Source organism: Grammomys surdaster, unplaced genomic scaffold (genome assembly GCF_004785775.1).
Source record: "Grammomys surdaster isolate TR1022 unplaced genomic scaffold, NIH_TR_1.0 126131, whole genome shotgun sequence".
Classification (NCBI taxonomy): Eukaryota; Metazoa; Chordata; class Mammalia; order Rodentia; family Muridae; genus Grammomys; species Grammomys surdaster.
The window spans coordinates 7,162,526-7,178,354 of record NW_021620939.1 but is presented as its reverse complement, the minus strand read 5'-3'; the positions used below and the strand labels follow the sequence as shown (position 1 = coordinate 7,178,354).

The 15,829-nt window shown below is 47.2% G+C and overlaps 1 protein-coding gene across 1 annotated transcript; it reads right to left on the bottom strand.

Moving 5' to 3' along the window:
- LOC114611910 (cytochrome b-c1 complex subunit 1, mitochondrial) lies at positions 1-11,939 on the bottom strand. Its single transcript, XM_028756729.1, has 13 exons — positions 11,800-11,939; positions 11,430-11,570; positions 7,144-7,230; positions 5,719-5,848; positions 5,018-5,216; positions 4,467-4,546; positions 2,326-2,441; positions 1,999-2,142; positions 1,712-1,872; positions 1,515-1,600; positions 979-1,067; positions 614-689; positions 1-188 (listed from the first exon to the last, which is right to left on the bottom strand). The coding sequence occupies exons 1-13, from the start codon at positions 11,866-11,868 to the stop codon at positions 124-126; spliced, it is 1,443 nt and encodes a 480-aa protein (XP_028612562.1). The 5' UTR covers positions 11,869-11,939; the 3' UTR covers positions 1-123.
- Between the last annotated feature and the right edge of the window lie 3,890 nt (positions 11,940-15,829).

The window sequence follows — 15,829 nt, the reverse complement described above, 5'->3', positions numbered from 1 at the left end:
TTCTCAATAGGACTTTATTGGTGGTAACTGGCTGCACAGCTGAGCAGCAGGAGTGGCATTGTCTGTGGCAGGGACCCTGAGTCCCCAGCCCCGCCTTCCTGGCTGCCTGAGCAGACTTCCTGCCTAGAAGCGCAGCCAGAACATGCCACTACGGATCCGGTTGTAGTCTGGGAGCTGCTCGATGGGGCCTGTGGGGATAAGGCGGGGCGTCAGGGTGGAGTGCCTGGCCTGTACAGGGACACCTGGCCCTGTGCCACACCCAGCTCAGAGTGGCTGCCCAGAGTAGCACAAGACAGGCTTTGAGTGAAAGGAGGAGGAACACATTCCCCAGGGTGCAGAGCCTGTCCTTTCATGCTCTCTCTGGCTCTGGCAGCCCCACCCCACATGCAGGGTACCTGTTACCTGGTGGGCTGGGGATGGGTGGGGTATTAATGGAAGTAGCTTGGCAGGGAGTTGGGAACTGTTTGGACAGGTTTTCTGAAAAAGAACTCTCTGGCAGCTAGGTTACTGGAGAGAGCCCCAACTTCCTTCTTGAAGTATAAGCTGTGAATGGGGGAGCAGAAGGGTGAGGGGCCTGAGGAAAACAACAGGACAGACCTTCTCGACTACTTACCATATCCAGCCACAGCTGGACACTGGTCGTAAAAGTACTTGGAGCAAACGTCACGCAGCATCTGGGCATCCACTTCCTGTGGGGGAGGCAGAGAGGACACAATGGCAGGTACTGGACACCCCTCAGCCAGTACTTCCTTGAGTCAACCCACATCTACTTGTTCTTTGGAGCTGTTCCTCTCCCCAAAGGGTGACTGTGCAGGGTTCTCTGTGCCAATGTCCACTGCCATCAGTACTTCTCTAATTACCCCTGCAAATGGCAGCTGCCACAGATAACAGATGCTTATGGGAGCAGTTTTTGTTGTATCAGATTCCAACCCCAATTCTGCAGAGGCCCACCAGCCTAAGGCTCCAGGGGTCCAATACCTCAATCCGGCTCTCCCACTCAGCCAGGGGGATGCGGCGGCCATAAGTCAGGAGGCTGCGACCAATGTCTTCACACACTGGGGTGGTGCCTTCAAGAAAAATGGGAAAGCTTATAGATCTGCTCGGTGTAATCTTGGACCCACAAAGACCTCTACAACCATGCTCTGACCCTAGACCACCCCTCCCTCTCTTTTTTGTTTCTCGTTTCCTTTTGAGGCAAGGTCTTGCTCTGTAGCCTTAACTGACCAGGAACTTGATAAGTAGACCAAGCTGGCCTCTCTAACACACAGATCTTCCTGCCTCTGGCTCCAGAGTGCTGGAGTTGCCCAGCTTCTTCTTTTTAAGATAAGGTCTTCAACACGATCGTCAGGCCCTGAACCTACTAGCTAAGGGTAAGCGTGAACTCCTGATCTTCCTGGCTTATCTTCCAAATGCTGGAATTACAAGTGTAATTCTCCTTTCTAAACGTGGCCACATTACAGCTTGAGTCACAACTGTCACATACTGTGTTCTTCTCTAGAGGATGCAGGACTTACCGTCCAAATGAGACACCAAGGCGTTCCTAAGGAGGTTTTTGCCTCGAGTCACCTCACTCTCTGTAGCACTGGTGCAGAGGTGCATCCTAAAGCAAGTGGGATGGTGGGGTGGGCCTGAAGTGATGCTCGTGCTGGGAGACTCCCGAGTCCCAGCCCATCACCCATGTCTCAGGCAGCAGTACTGAGCTGAGACTCACCACTGGCCTTGCAGGAAGAAGACCATGTCATCGATGCTCATGGCATCACAGACAAAGTGTGCGCCCAGCAACCCAGTCTCAGAGTAGGAGATGTTGAAGGTCTGGAAACTCTGGCAAAGCTTGTTAGCTGCAGCAACGGAAGCCAGCGGGCTGGACAGGTGCTGACAGAGGCAAGGATCAGAAGCACCGTCATATCTGTGGTACATATCCTAAGTTCCATAACTCATAAACCACAACCCAGCACCCTCTGCTGAGGCCAAGTCCCGAAGGCTGTTCCTGGTTCTTACCACTCCACCACCGTAAGTGCAGTCATAGTGGCCTATGATGGCATTGGCCACTTGGAGGGCCACGTTGTCTGGGTTAGCCCAGCCAGGTCCCTCTACTGCAATGGCCACATGGGCCAAAGGCAGGGCATCATCACGATGACGGATCTGAAACAACACATGTCAAGGCTGAGAGGCAACTAGACCTCCTAGGAAAACAGAAAGGATGGGAGGTGCTGGACCCCTTGCCAGCATCCTGAGAAATCTGACACTGCAAAGACAACTATGTACTCAAGGGTCCTCCCAGAGGTACCCAGCTCAGAGCACCAACCCTGCTACCAGGCAACACACCTCACTGCCAGTGAAGCGACATGGAGTTACACCAGGTACTGCGTCTTCTTCATACACTCGGGAGACACTGCTGAAGTGTTTCTGGGCAAGGTCTAGCAGCTGGTGGTGTTCCACCCCTGGAGGGAACACAGGGTATCAGTGGTCGCCCAGTCCAAGCACAGGGAAGAGAAATCAGAGCAGAGCAGGAACAAGGCATCAGAACAGGATGAGGGAAGAGACAGATAGCAGTGTCTCAAGGCAAGATAGGCACCTTGGGGCAAAGCAGCCTGTGGCCTTAGGCACAGTGAACTGAAAAATAGACTTGGAGGGTGGGGAATCTGGAAAAATGGCTCAGCAGTTAAGAACACTTGTTCTTGCAGACCAGAGATTGGTTCCAAAGACCTACATGGTGGTTTATAACCATATATAACTCTAGTTCCAGATTGAGTCCCTCTTCTGACCTCTGTGAATACCATGCCTATGTGGTTGGAACACAGACATCCAGGCAGGCAAAACATGCATACACATACATAAATCTTTTAAAATGTATGTTAGAAAATGGGAGCAGCCGGGCGGTGGTGGCGCACGCCTTTGATCCCAGCACTTGGGAGGCAGAGGCAGGCGGATTTCTGAGTTCGAGGCCAGCCTGGTCTACAGAGTGAGTTCCAGGACAGCCAGGACTACACAGAGAAACTCTGTCTCGAAAAACAAAACAAAACAAAACAAAAAAAAAAAAAGAAAGAAAGAAAAAATGGGAGGGTACTTGAGTGGTTAGAGCTCTTGCCTTAGGCACAATCTAAGCCCCACAAATAGAAGTGGGGCTGGAGACAAGGCTCGGCAGTCGAGAGCTCCCTGCTCCTCCAGAGGACCTGAGTTCAATGCCCGGCACCCATGTCAGGGAGGGCACAGCTTCATGGAACTCACTCCACAGGATCTAACATCATCTGCTGGTCTCCAGGAGCATGCACGTGCTTGTGTCATATATACAGAGACACACACATTCACATAAATAAATATCTAAATAAATCTCTGGGCCAACCCGCAACTCAACAGGTAAAGGCACCTGTTGCCAAGTCTAATGACTGAATGTGATCCCTGAGATCCACATGGTAGACGGAAAGACCAACTACGACAAGTTGTCCTTGGAAGTACACACACACACACACACACACACACACACACACACACCTCCCTAGTTAGTCTGTCTTACTCTGACCACATCCAGCAGCAGAGCAAGCCTCAGTGTATACACTTCCCATTGGTCCAATTCCCAACTGACAACTTCTGCTCTTCAGAAATCTGTTTGAATGGCATGTGTTCCCCAACCACCTCTAATTCTAAGCTCCCATTAAAACCTCTGCTGTTGGGCTGGAGAGATGGCTTAGTGGTTAAGAGCACTGACAGCTCTTCTAGAGGTCATGACTTCAATTTCCAGCAACCACATGGTAGCTCACAACCATCTGTAATGAAACCTGATGCCCCCTTCTGGTATATCTGAAGAGAACAACAGTGTATTCACATAAAATAAATGAATAAATCTTTTTAAAAAAAACCAAAAAACCAAAAAAACAAAAACCTCTGCTGTTGCCGGGCAGTGGTGGTGCACGCCTTTAATCCCAGCACTTGGGAGGCAGAGGCAGGCAGATTTCTGAGTTCGAGGCCAGCCTAGTCTACAGAGTGAGTTCCAGGACAGCCAGGGCTACACAGAGAAACCCTGTCTCAAAATACCAAAAAAAAGAAAAAAAGAAAAAAGAAAAACCTCTGCTGTAACTCTGTGCTTCCCTTTTAGGGTGGCCCCAGTCACCATCAAATGTACATTATCACAGAGCCAATGTGGCACCCAATGGCGAGGCTGTAAGAATAAGCCCTTATGTCTTCCACCAGCCCACAAACAATATTCTAGGACTAGGTGAGGCTAAGAGAGGTTTGTGGCCGAGGCAGGAGCTGAGAGCCACACTGAGCAGCCCTGTATGCCCGGCTCCGAGGTCTCCAGATCCCAGCACAGGATCCCATCCCCAAGCATACAAGAAGAGTCACAAGCCTTATGACAGGACAAGAACAGAGTTCTCTGAAGTCCTCTATGTTCAGAACCAGAAGATCTATGCATTGATAAGCAAGGTTTGGGCCCACCTGTTCAGGGCTTCAGCAAACCCATCACTCACCTCCAGCTGCAGCCAGCACCATTCGGGGAGCTTTGTAATGCCTGTTGAGGTAGTCAGTCAGGTCTGTACGCGACAGCCTCCTGCAAGACACACAGCCGAGTCCACCACAAGTTGAGTCACACAAAACACAGCTGAGAAGAGGTGTGGTGACTCTAAAGAGCAGGCTTTAACACAGTCCTCTCAATCCCTTCTGTCACCTACCCCTTCAGGACCCAGAGAGAAACATGCCAAGGAAGGTGTGAGCTAGCTGATGTTGGGCTCTGAAGAGGCACCTGGTTCCTGCTGCTGTGTGCTCCTCATGGCACACTCCCCACCAGAGGGACAGCTAGATGTCCCCTCCCTCAGAGTGTCAGGACACACATGGAAAAATGTCCTCAACAGAGCCCAAGATTCAAGTGAAAACCCCAGAGCTAACATGGTCTTAGGACCAGATGGCCATTCAAAATTTGTATAAATTGGGAAAACAAACAACACAGACAACTAGACAACCTAATGGACGGGGCATGGCTGACGGGGACATGCATTACTTCACCATCTCCACCAGCTCTCACCTGACGTTCTCACTGGGCCCCTCCACAGCCTGGGCTAGAGGTGTGCCCTGGAATGCTGTTGCATGCAGGTAATCAAAGACCACATTCTGCATAGAGGTATCGTTTTCCTGCATCTCCCGCAGGATCACATCTCGTTCCTTCTCGATCTGCGAGTCTTCCAGACTACAGTTCTGCATAATATCTGCCAGGAGCTCCACAACTGGACACAGAAGGATGTGTTAACAGGCATGGCGGTGCACACTCCTAATCCCAGCTTTCGGGAAACCAAAGCAGGAGGATCACTAAAAGTACAGTGAGCTCAAAGCCGACTTGAGCCACATAATAGTCTGTTGTCTCAAAAAACTTAAGAGTTGACTCAGTGAGTAAGAGCATTTGCTTCCAAGTCTAACAACCTGAGTTTGAGTGTGAGAACTGACATGGTAGAAAGAACGAACTGACTCCTGCAAGATACCTGTGACCAAACACACACCACCGCACACACACAATTTAAACAGTTTAAAAACCGACATATTTAGGTGCCCAGTAGAGATAATGTCAGTGTAAAATCCCTAATCCTGGCACCTCCTACTGTTGTACACTTGCAACAAGGCCACAGCTCCGTGGGTAAGTCCTATTCTGTAGACAGTCCTAGAGCTCTTGGGAGCCTGACTTCTGCATCCCTGGAGACCTGCCCTGTGCCCACACCTTCTTCCAGGCGTTACCTTTCGGCAGGTCCTTGGACAGAGCCTTGATGAGGTAAGCAGTGTGCTCCCGAGTGCTATAGGCATTCAGATGAGCCCCAATACTCTCCACCTCCTTCTCTAAGGCATTGCCAGGCCGGTTCTTTGTTCCCTGGAATCAGATATCAAGAGGACAAATCAGGGGCTAAAGAGATGGCTCAGGACTAAGCACTTGGACCCAGGTTCCATTCCCAGCACCCACACAGTGGCTCAAAACCATCTGTAACCCCAGTTCCAGGAGATCCAATAGGGAAGTATGTAGTATACATTAAAAAAAGAACATCCAACCAGGAATCACAGCGTACAGGAGCCCACCTTCAATGCGCTCCTTTGACACCCAATACATACCTCCCTCAGCAGTCTGTATTCATTACATTAAATAGGCAAATAGGCCTCAGCTGAGCAGACAGCATCATGGACCAATGGGTGGAGATAGTCAGTGACAGGAGAAAAACAGCACGGCCGCAGCAAGTGTTGCCGAGTAACCAGAGCTCACCCAAAGCCTAACTTTTCCAGTACTCCACGCTCTCCTTACTGACAGCCATGGTCAGATAATCTCCACACCTGTGTCCAGCCATGCTATTCACTCATGTATGTTGGCTGCCACTCTGTAAGACCCACCCTGGTCCCATGTGTGTGTGAGGCACGAATTCTCTCATGGTACTGCCTCATAGCTCACAGTACACCTGCACAAGTGTCTGTGACAACATACCTAGATGGGTTATGGATTCTGGCTCCACATCCCTCCAAACCACATACTTGCCTCACCTTTTTTGCCACTTACAAACAAACAAACAAACAGCACGAGCCTCTGCTTTCTAACTAAGGGATGTAGATAATCTACATAGAGTGTGATATTTTATAAGCAAGGAAGCATGACCATGCCTGCAAGTTTGTTATAATGCATATGCATACATGTGCCAAATTCATTAAGTCCCCATGTACATGCACATGACAAGCCTAGTGTGATGGTTTTAACCATCAACTTGATACAACCTAGAATCACTGCGGAGACTCTTAAGGAGGGATTATTTAAATCAGGTTAGTCTGTGGGAATGGCCACTCTCTAGGGAGCAGGCACTAAATGATCTAAGACTGAAGACAGCTAGCTGAGCATAAGCAGCAGGCAAGCAGGCACGTATCCAGTCTCTCTGCTCTTCACTGTGGATGTGATGTAACTGGCCGCTCTAAGTTCTTGCCACTCTGTTTCCCTGCTGTGATAGACTGACCTTACTCAGGGCTCATCAGATAAAAGCACTCACTCACAAAAATATTTGGCTCCTTCCAGAAGGGTAGCCAGAGACTGTGCCCCAAAAGGTCCACAATCAGGACACTAATTTTTCGATCTTTGGCCTTTGAGGCAGGCAGCCCTAATCTGAGGGAAAACATGGACTTCACAAGACTTACCTTGAAAGCCAGATGTTCCAAAAAGTAGCCTGCTCCATTGTTCTTCTCAGTCTCATAGCGGCTGCCAACATCAATCCACACTCCCACCTGGACAAGAGCACCAAAAAAAGGAACCAGCCGTCAGTCTAGCTCCCAGTCACACCCCGAGTAACTACACAGGTTCCATGTAAGCCCTCACTGATGGTAATGTGGGGGAGAGCTGCTCCATTAAGATCCCTATAATCCGAGGGACAGGAGGGCCACAGCACAGGGAAGGAACCAAACTAATCATACAGCCTCACCTCTCTGACCTGCCCTATTCCCTCACAGGGTATCAGAAACATCCAGGAACACTTCCGGTGCTTATCTTTGAAGCATCTAGCCTTGAACTCACAGAAATCCCTCCTGCTTTCTTTTAAAAACAACTTATTTTTAGGTACACTGGTATTTTGATTGTATGTATATCCGTGTGCAGGTGTCGGATCCCCCTGAGACAGGAGTTACAGATAGTTGTGAGCTGCCATGTGGGTGCTGGGAATTGAACCAGGGTCCTGTGGGATAGCAGCCAGTGCTTGCAGTCCCTGTGCCATCTCTCCAGCGTCTCACCCCGCTTTATTTTCAACTGTGCCCATTTACCTGGCTCCACAACTGTAATTTTTAGTTAACTTACTTCCTTCTAGCCATAAAGTCTATCATTTGCAGACAATAGTTTATTTTCTACATTCTAAAAATCATATGCGGTATATGAGGTATCCCACATCTGTAACCCTAGCACTCTGGAAGTCAGAAGCAGGATTATAAGTTCAAGGTTAGCCTATGCAACACAGCAAGACACTGTCTCAAAAACAAAACAAAATAAAAAACAAAAAAAAACAATACACCTTGCCTTTGTTCTGATGGTTTTATTCTCTCATCAGGAGAGAAAGCTACTGGCTTAGATACTTTGTATTTCATCATTTTAAGAAGGTACTGAAGCAGGTGTGGTGGAATACACTTTTAATCCTAGCAGAGGCGGCAAGTTCCTGGCCACTCAGGGTTACATAGTGAGACTTCCTCTCAGGAACAAAGAGGAAGGCAACTTTCATAGTGAGACCCTATAATGATGGTTCAGTAACTTTTCCACATGGATCTTCCCACATTGCTAGGCTGGTGGTCCTGAACTTCTGGATCAAAGCAACCCTCATCTTTTAACCTCTCAAACATCTGTGACTCCAGGCACATCCCACAGTGTCTGTCTTCATTAACACTTCATTGTATTTCAGCACTGGTGATCACATGCAAAGTCTCATAAATACTTAGCAATTACTTCACCACGGATGTATATCTCCAGACCTAAAAGAAGTTTTAGTCACTCATACATTTAACATATCAAATGCTAAGTGTCCCCCTTCCACTCACTAAGTGTCTTCTTAAATGTAGCTGTGCTATGAGTATGTGCATACAAGGTGTAAGTGTCTGTGGAGATCCGTTGGAGCTGGAGTTACAGTCAATTAGAAGCCACTTGAAGTGGGTGCTGGGGACAGAACTTGAGTCTTCTGCAAAAGCAACATAAGCTTTTAACTCACGCGCCATCTCTACACATACACACCCCTCACCATGCTCCAGAATAACAATCTTAATATTCCTTTCAATTTCTGAGATAGTATCTCACTATGTAGCCCTGGTTGGCCTTGAACTAAGAGATCCATCTGCTTCTACTTACACAGTATGAATCTTAATATTCTGTTGTGCTTTTTTCCTTTTTGAGACAGGTGCCATATAGCTCAATCTGGCCCTCATCATCATTCTGCAGCTAATGATGGCATTAATCCTGATCCTTCTGCCCCACCTCTCAAGTAATAGGATTACAGGCATGCAAGAATCGAGAACATTCTCCTGATGTGCTGTGATACACACTAGTTACCCACATGGTCAAGCTTTTTATTATCTGTTCACAGCTAACTTAAGTTTTCCACAAACTTTGCAAATAGATGCTGATATATATATCACTGTGTAGTCTAATTTCAGATAAACATGCCCTTTGTGTGTGAATGTATGTGCACCTGTGTGTAGGTGAGGGTGCCTGTGTTTACATAGTGGCCAGAAAGTACACCATATCCCCCAAAGCTGGACACTTGCAGGACTCCCACCTTGTTAACTGGGTGCTGGGATGTATACTCCAGCTCTTGTGATTGCATAGCCAGCGCCTTGAATCACCAAGCCGTCTCTCTAGCCCCAACCATTCCCCTTAAATCTATCATCTTAGACTACAGTCCACAGCATCCTTTGACTATCAACTGACACCACCCCTTCTTTGTAACTGAAGCATAACCATGGTATCTCAGAGTCCGTGGTGCAGAGTGTGACTTACTAAGCTTCATGGTAGGTTCTGAGTCTATCCATGTAGCATCCACATATCAAGGACATTACCTCCCACCATACTCTGTGTTTGGTAACAATTACATCACAAGTCATTGAAAGAATCAGACAAAAAATACATAGCCCTAGGCAGGCAGTGGTGCACACACCCTCAATCACAACATCCAGGAAGCAGGGACAGGCAGATCTCTATGAGTTTGAGGCTATCCTGATCTACAGAGAGTGCCAGAACACTGGAATGCCAAGGCTACACAGAGAAATCCTGTATTGGAAAACAACAAATCAAAACAATTTAGCCCTACTGAATGTGTTGGGAGGATTGGTTCTTGGAAGTTTTCTCACATACCTAGTAAATATTTCAATTCTTGACTCCATTTTGAAGATTTCCAATTTCTGCATTCATTATTTTAGGTGGATGAGTGTTTTGTCTGCATTGTATGTGTGCCGTGTGCCTGTGGAGTTATAGCTGGTTGAGAGCCACTGTATGGGTGCTGGGAATCAAAGCCAGGTCCTCTGAAAGAGAACAAAGTGTCTCAACCAGAGTCAATTCTCCAGCCCAATTTGCAATTTTAAATAAAGCCTTTGTGTTTGTGTGTATCAGAGTACACAGTACCCAGGAAGGCTAGAAGTGGGGAAGGGCAGAGGCAAGTGTCGGCTCTCCTGGAGAGCCACAGGTGGTTGGAAGCTGCCCAGTGAAGATGTTGGAACTGAGATCTGGTCCTCTGCAAGAGCAGCCCCCTTAACCAAAGAGCAATCTAGTGGTCTAGATTTGCAACAATTTTTGGATAATCATCCAATTCACTGTAATCTTCAAAAGCATGTTGTTCCCTCAGTGTGATGTATCAAGCTTAAGGCTTTATACTCACTAGGCAAAGGTCTCACCCAAGTCACATTCCCCGTCTTTCAGACATTTATTTCCTGTGTGCAAGTGTAGCACATACATGCGTGTGCACACTCCACCACACAAATATCAATGGAGGGCAGAGGAAACTGGGTGCTTTTCCTTAGTACTTTATGCCTTGTTTTTTTTGTTTTGTTTTAAGAATTTTTTACTTTTGAGCTAGGCAGTGGAAACTCATGCCTTTAATCCCAGCACTTGGGGAACAGAGGCAGATGGCTCTCCAAGTTCGAGGTCTGTCTGAGCTACAGAGTAAGTTCCAGGATAGCCAGGACTACACAGAGAAACTCTGTCTCGAAAAAAAAAAATGAGAAAAAAATATTTTTACATTATGTGTACATGGGATGGTGTAGGGTTAGGAGCTGCTCTTCCACAGGACCCAGGTTTAATTCCCAGCACCCACACGGTGGATCACAACCACCTGTAACTCCAGTTCCAGGGGCTTTAATGTCCTTTTTGGGCCTTCATCAGAATCAGGCACACACATGGTGCACATACACACATTTGGGTAAGTCACTCATACAGGTAAAAGACCAGCTAGACACACTAGTCTTAACCCTCCAAAGTACTGGTGTTAGACCTGAATCACAACATCGGGGAACCAAAATCAGGTCCCCATGCTTGAGTATCAAGCTCTTTACCCACTGAGCCATCTCGAATGCCCTCAGAGGCATTTCTTGAAGTGCATCCCTGGTTAAGCCTACAAATTACATAGCCTACCCAGGCGGTAACACTAATAGATCTGGATACCCTTCTGTAAATAACCTAAAGTCTGTGAAATCTCATTCTTTTTCGTTGTAAGACAATAATCACTTCTCTCTGGCAGGTAGAACGAAAACCTGGAAAAGAATTCGGCTGCGTCCTTGGCAAGCATCATAATGTTGGCGGGCGGGTTGCCGCTGTGAAGTTAAGGCAGGGTTGAAGTCAGGTACAGGGACAAACCAGGCAGTAAGCCAGTCTCCACCCAAAACATGTAAGACTGGAGCCCAAGGTCACATCCGAACCTGGGATAACGCGGCGGGCCTCATCTAGAGGACTGGCAAACACTCACCGTGCAGGTAGAATGCGAGGATTGCTCTGAGGCCACACGCAGCCCGTTGTCCAATACGCTGACCTGGGTCTCCGGCACGCTCTGGAGGGCCTGAGCGAAGGTTGCGGTACCCCGCAAGGCAGGTGACCTCAGCAGGGCCGGCTAAAGGAAGAAGGCGACCATTGTAAGAACTGCTCTCCAAACCTCTGGGACCTCGGCTGTCACACCCCAGCCCGAGAAGATATCCATCCCCGCCCTCCGCCATGACCTTCCCACGGCTCTGACCCCTGCGACCTCCCCACTCCGACCCGCCACTGCTGAGACAGCTTGCTCCTTATCTGCGTAGGGAACCCCTGAGCCCCCCCAGCCCAACGTCTCGCTGCCAGCTCACCGAGCGGCGGGTGCGAAGTAGCACTTGCGTCCCGAAGCAGGCCGCTCGGCAGACTGCGGACGCCGCCATCTTCTAACTTCCGTCAGCGTAAAGCCGCGCTACGCATGCGCAGAGTGGAGTCTGAGGCGCAGGCGCTGTAACGAAGACTTGGTGCTCGATCGCCCCCTTGTGGACAGCAAGTCCATTAGCAAGAATTAATCCCATGTCGTCATTTAGACCGTGTGTCTGAGAGCCTCTGTACACCTGACAATCAACCTGCGACTGGCCCTTCGGCGGTCCCATTCATCGCCTTCTTCCACCTGAGGGAGGCGGTGTGCAACTGCGAGAGATGCACTGTATGCCAGCAGCAGTTCAGAGGCCTGGAGGACAGCGGCTCTGTACACACCAGCCCAAGGGAAAGCACTTGCCTGTCTGTGCAAGAAGTTAGTTTAAAAGAATAAAATATGTTTAAATGGTTGACTTGAAAGCCACTTCATAATACATTGCCAAAGTAGTATTGAATGTCAGCACGTAGGAAATGGAGACACAGAAAAATTAGGAGTTCAAAGACATCCTCTCCTGTGTAAGGAGTTCAAAACTACTCTGGGTTGGGTAAGATGGTGTCTCCAACAAGTAGGGAAAAAAAAAGTTTATATGTAAAAAGGAACCATGTAGAGGTAATTTGTAAAATAGGACTCCTTGTTTGGAAAACAAAAGTTAAACAAAAAAGTCTTTTCTATATTTGTGGTTATTTCAAAACATTAAAAAAAACTATCTGACATCAGACAAAAGATACCTAGTGTGTATTGATTGAGATTTTGTGGACTAAAAGTATGATTTAGAAAGGAAACAACCCAGATTTCCCACAGCGGGAGAATGGAGACAGAATATGCGATTCGTTTACACAATGGAATACTACTTAGCTATTAAGAACGAGGACATCCTGAGTTTTGCAGGCAAATGGATGGAACTAGAAAATATCATCCTAAGTGAGACAGGAGCCTAGCTTTGCTGCTCTCTGAGAGGCCCAACAGGCAGCTGAAAGAGTCAGATGCAGATACTAGCTCCCAACCATTTGATGGAAGCTGGGGTCTCCTGTGGTTGAATTGGAGAAAAGCTGGAAGAAATTGAGGAGAAGGGTGGCATGGGAAGATCAGTCTCAACTAATCTAGATCCCCAGAATCTCTCAGACACTGAGCCACCAACCAGGCAGCATACACCAGCTGATATGAGGCCCCTGACACATATACAGCAGAGGACTGCCTGGTCTGGCCTCAGTGAGAGAAGAAGCATCTAACCCTTGAGAGATTTGAGGCCCTAGGGAGTGGGGAGACCTGGTGAGGTGGAAGTGGGGAATGGGAACATCCTCTTGGAGACTAGGTGCCGAAGGAGGTATGGGGTAGGGAGTGGTCGGTGGGGGCGGGCCTGCAGACCAGGAGGGAGATGAAGTCTGGAAGTCTGGACTTTAAAAAAATGATTAAAGAATAAAAATAAATAAATTTTTTAAAGATAGAGAGGAAAATAAAGTGAAATAAAACCTTCTAAGTTGCTGGATGTGGTGGTAAATGCCTTTAATCGCAGTACTCAAGAGGCAGAAGCAAGTAATCTTTTGAGTTCCAGGCTAGCCTGGTATATACAGTGAGCCAAGGATATATAGTGAACACACACACACACACACACACACACACACACACACACACACACGCACCCTAAGTTACCTGCTTCCTTTACTTGGAGAGAAAGGGTCAAGCCCAGGCTGGTCTCAAATTTACCTTTGAAGCCTAGGATGGCCTTGAACTTCTGATCTTTCTACCTCCCCCTCCCAAGAAGATCAGAGGCAAGCACCACCAGCTGCTTTCTGTGGCACTGAAGGGTAAAACCAGGTTCTACGAACATCAGGTAAATGCCACCAACTGAGCTAAGTCCCCAGCTCTCTTTCAGCTTTTTGAAGCCGTGATTTTCTGTTTAAGATTATTTTTATCTCTTATTTGTGTGTGTGCACATGATGTATGCATGGGGGGGGGGGTCCCCACGTGTGTTCAAAGGTCAAAGAACAACTTTGGGGAGTCCATTCTGTCCTTCCACCTTTACATAGACTCCAGGGGTCAAATTTGGGTCACCAGGCCTGTACAGCAAGCACATTTGCCTACGGAGCCATTTTTAGAGCAGCTTTACACATACAGAACTGTCAACAGATGGTGTAGAGATCCCTCATGCTCTCCGCAAGCATTAGCGACCAAGCCGTTCCCTTTATCGACGTCTTAGGTCCGTACAGCTCATCTGTTATTATTGGTGGGCCATTATTAGTAGTTCATTATTAACTAAAGTCCATAGTTTGCACAGATTTCCTTGAGTTGTTGTTTTTTTTTTTAACCTAATGTCCTTTCTCTAACTCAGGACAGTACCTTACATTTGCCTGTCTTAGGCTTCACTTAGGTTTGTAACTCAATGTATTTTTTTTTAATCATTCCAGACTTTAATGTGACCATTTACAAGACTTTCGATTTAATTCAAGGATAATAATAATAATAACAGCAGTGTGCCCTTTGTAAGCCTGTGTAAGGCAACGAAACCAATGACCAACTGGGCCTTCTTTCAGGTTTTATAGGTCTAAAGCCCTGAGAGGTAAACACTTGCATCCTTGGGTTCTGTTCTACGTTCCTCACGACCGTCACCCCTTATCTCACAGTTAAACAGCCTATTAGTTGTGTCATTCAAATTAGAGATGCCGCTCAGATATTTCAATATAGATGAAAGACGTTTAAAAGATCGTTTTCTATCAGAATGTCTCTTTGTAGTGGTTTCAAATGTTAATATTTGACATTTTTTTCTATCATTACATCATTAGGACTCATGGGTGTTGTTTTTCTAGAGGTTTGGTTTTTTGTTTTTAATGTGTATGAGGGTTTGTCTGGATGTATGGAGGCCAGGACAATGAATCCCCTGGCACTGGAGTTGTAGACAGTTGTGAGCTGCCAAGTGGGTGCTAGAAACTGAACCTGGGTTCTCTGCAAGAACAGGAAGTGCTCTTAACCCCTGAGCCATCTCTCCAGCCTCTTGTGGAGGTTTTATTGTTGTTTGTTTGGCTTTTGTTTTTTTTTGGGGGGGGTGTTTGGTTTTTCAAGACAGGGTTTCTCTGTGTATCTTTGGCTGTCCTGGAACTCACTCTGTAGACCAGGCTGGCCTCAAACTCAGAAATCAACCTGCCTCTGCCTCCCAAGTGCTGGGGTTAAAGGCGTGCGCCACCACTGCCTGGCTGAGTTTTGTTTTTTAAAAGATTTCCTTTTGCTTTATGAGTATCAAGTGTTTTGCTTACATGTATGTATGTATGTATGTATATTATGTGTGGGGCTGGTGTTGTCGGAGGCCAGAACCAGGTATCAGGGACTTGAATTATAGATGGTTGTTAACTGTCATGTGGGTGCTGGGAATTGGACTCAGATCCTCTGCAAGAGCAGTAAATGCTCTTGGTCACCCAGCCATCTTTCCAGGCCTATGGTTTTTGTTTGTTTGTTTAAATAAATTACTGGACCACTGAGATGGCTAAGTGAGTAAAGGTGCTTGCTGCTAAACCAAATCACCCAAATTTAATCCCTAGAATTCACATTGGTGGAAGGAGAGAACTGATTCCACAAAGCTGTCCTCCGACCTCCACATGCACACAAACTCATAAGTAAATAAATAAATAAATAAATAAATAAATAAATATTAAAACAATTACTTTCCAGGCTGAGACATGGTTCAGTGATAGTTTATACAAGGCCCTATGTTCAATCCCTAGCATCCATAAGAAAATTGGATTTATTTGTTTGTTATAAGGTCTCAGCTGGACACAGTAGTGTGTGACTTTAATTCCAGCACTCAGGAGACAGAGGCACTTGGATCTCTGTGGGTTCAAGGTCAGTCTGATCTACATAGTTCCATGACAGCTAAAGCTACATCCTGACATTCTGTTTCAGAGTAAGAGAGGCAGGGGCTAGGGAAGGAAAGGGAGAGGGGGAGGGGGGGAGAAGGGGAGAGGGGGAGAGGGGGGGAGGGGGAGAGGGGGAGA

What these genes read in the sequence shown, in the direction of transcription:
- LOC114611910 (XM_028756729.1), bottom strand. Translation starts at nt 11,868, where the DNA reads ATGGCGGCGTCCGCAGTCTGCCGAGCGGCCTGCTTCGGGACGCAAGTG. An exon ending in GGTGCTGGCTGCAGCTGGAG is followed by an intron (nt 2,442 to 4,466) that starts GTGAGTGATGGG and finishes TGTTCCCTCCAG; the next exon opens with GGGTGGAACACCACCAGCTG. An exon ending in TTCTTCCTGCAAGGCCAGTG is followed by an intron (nt 1,601 to 1,711) that starts GTGAGTCTCAGC and finishes CACTTGCTTTAG; the next exon opens with GATGCACCTCTGCACCAGTG.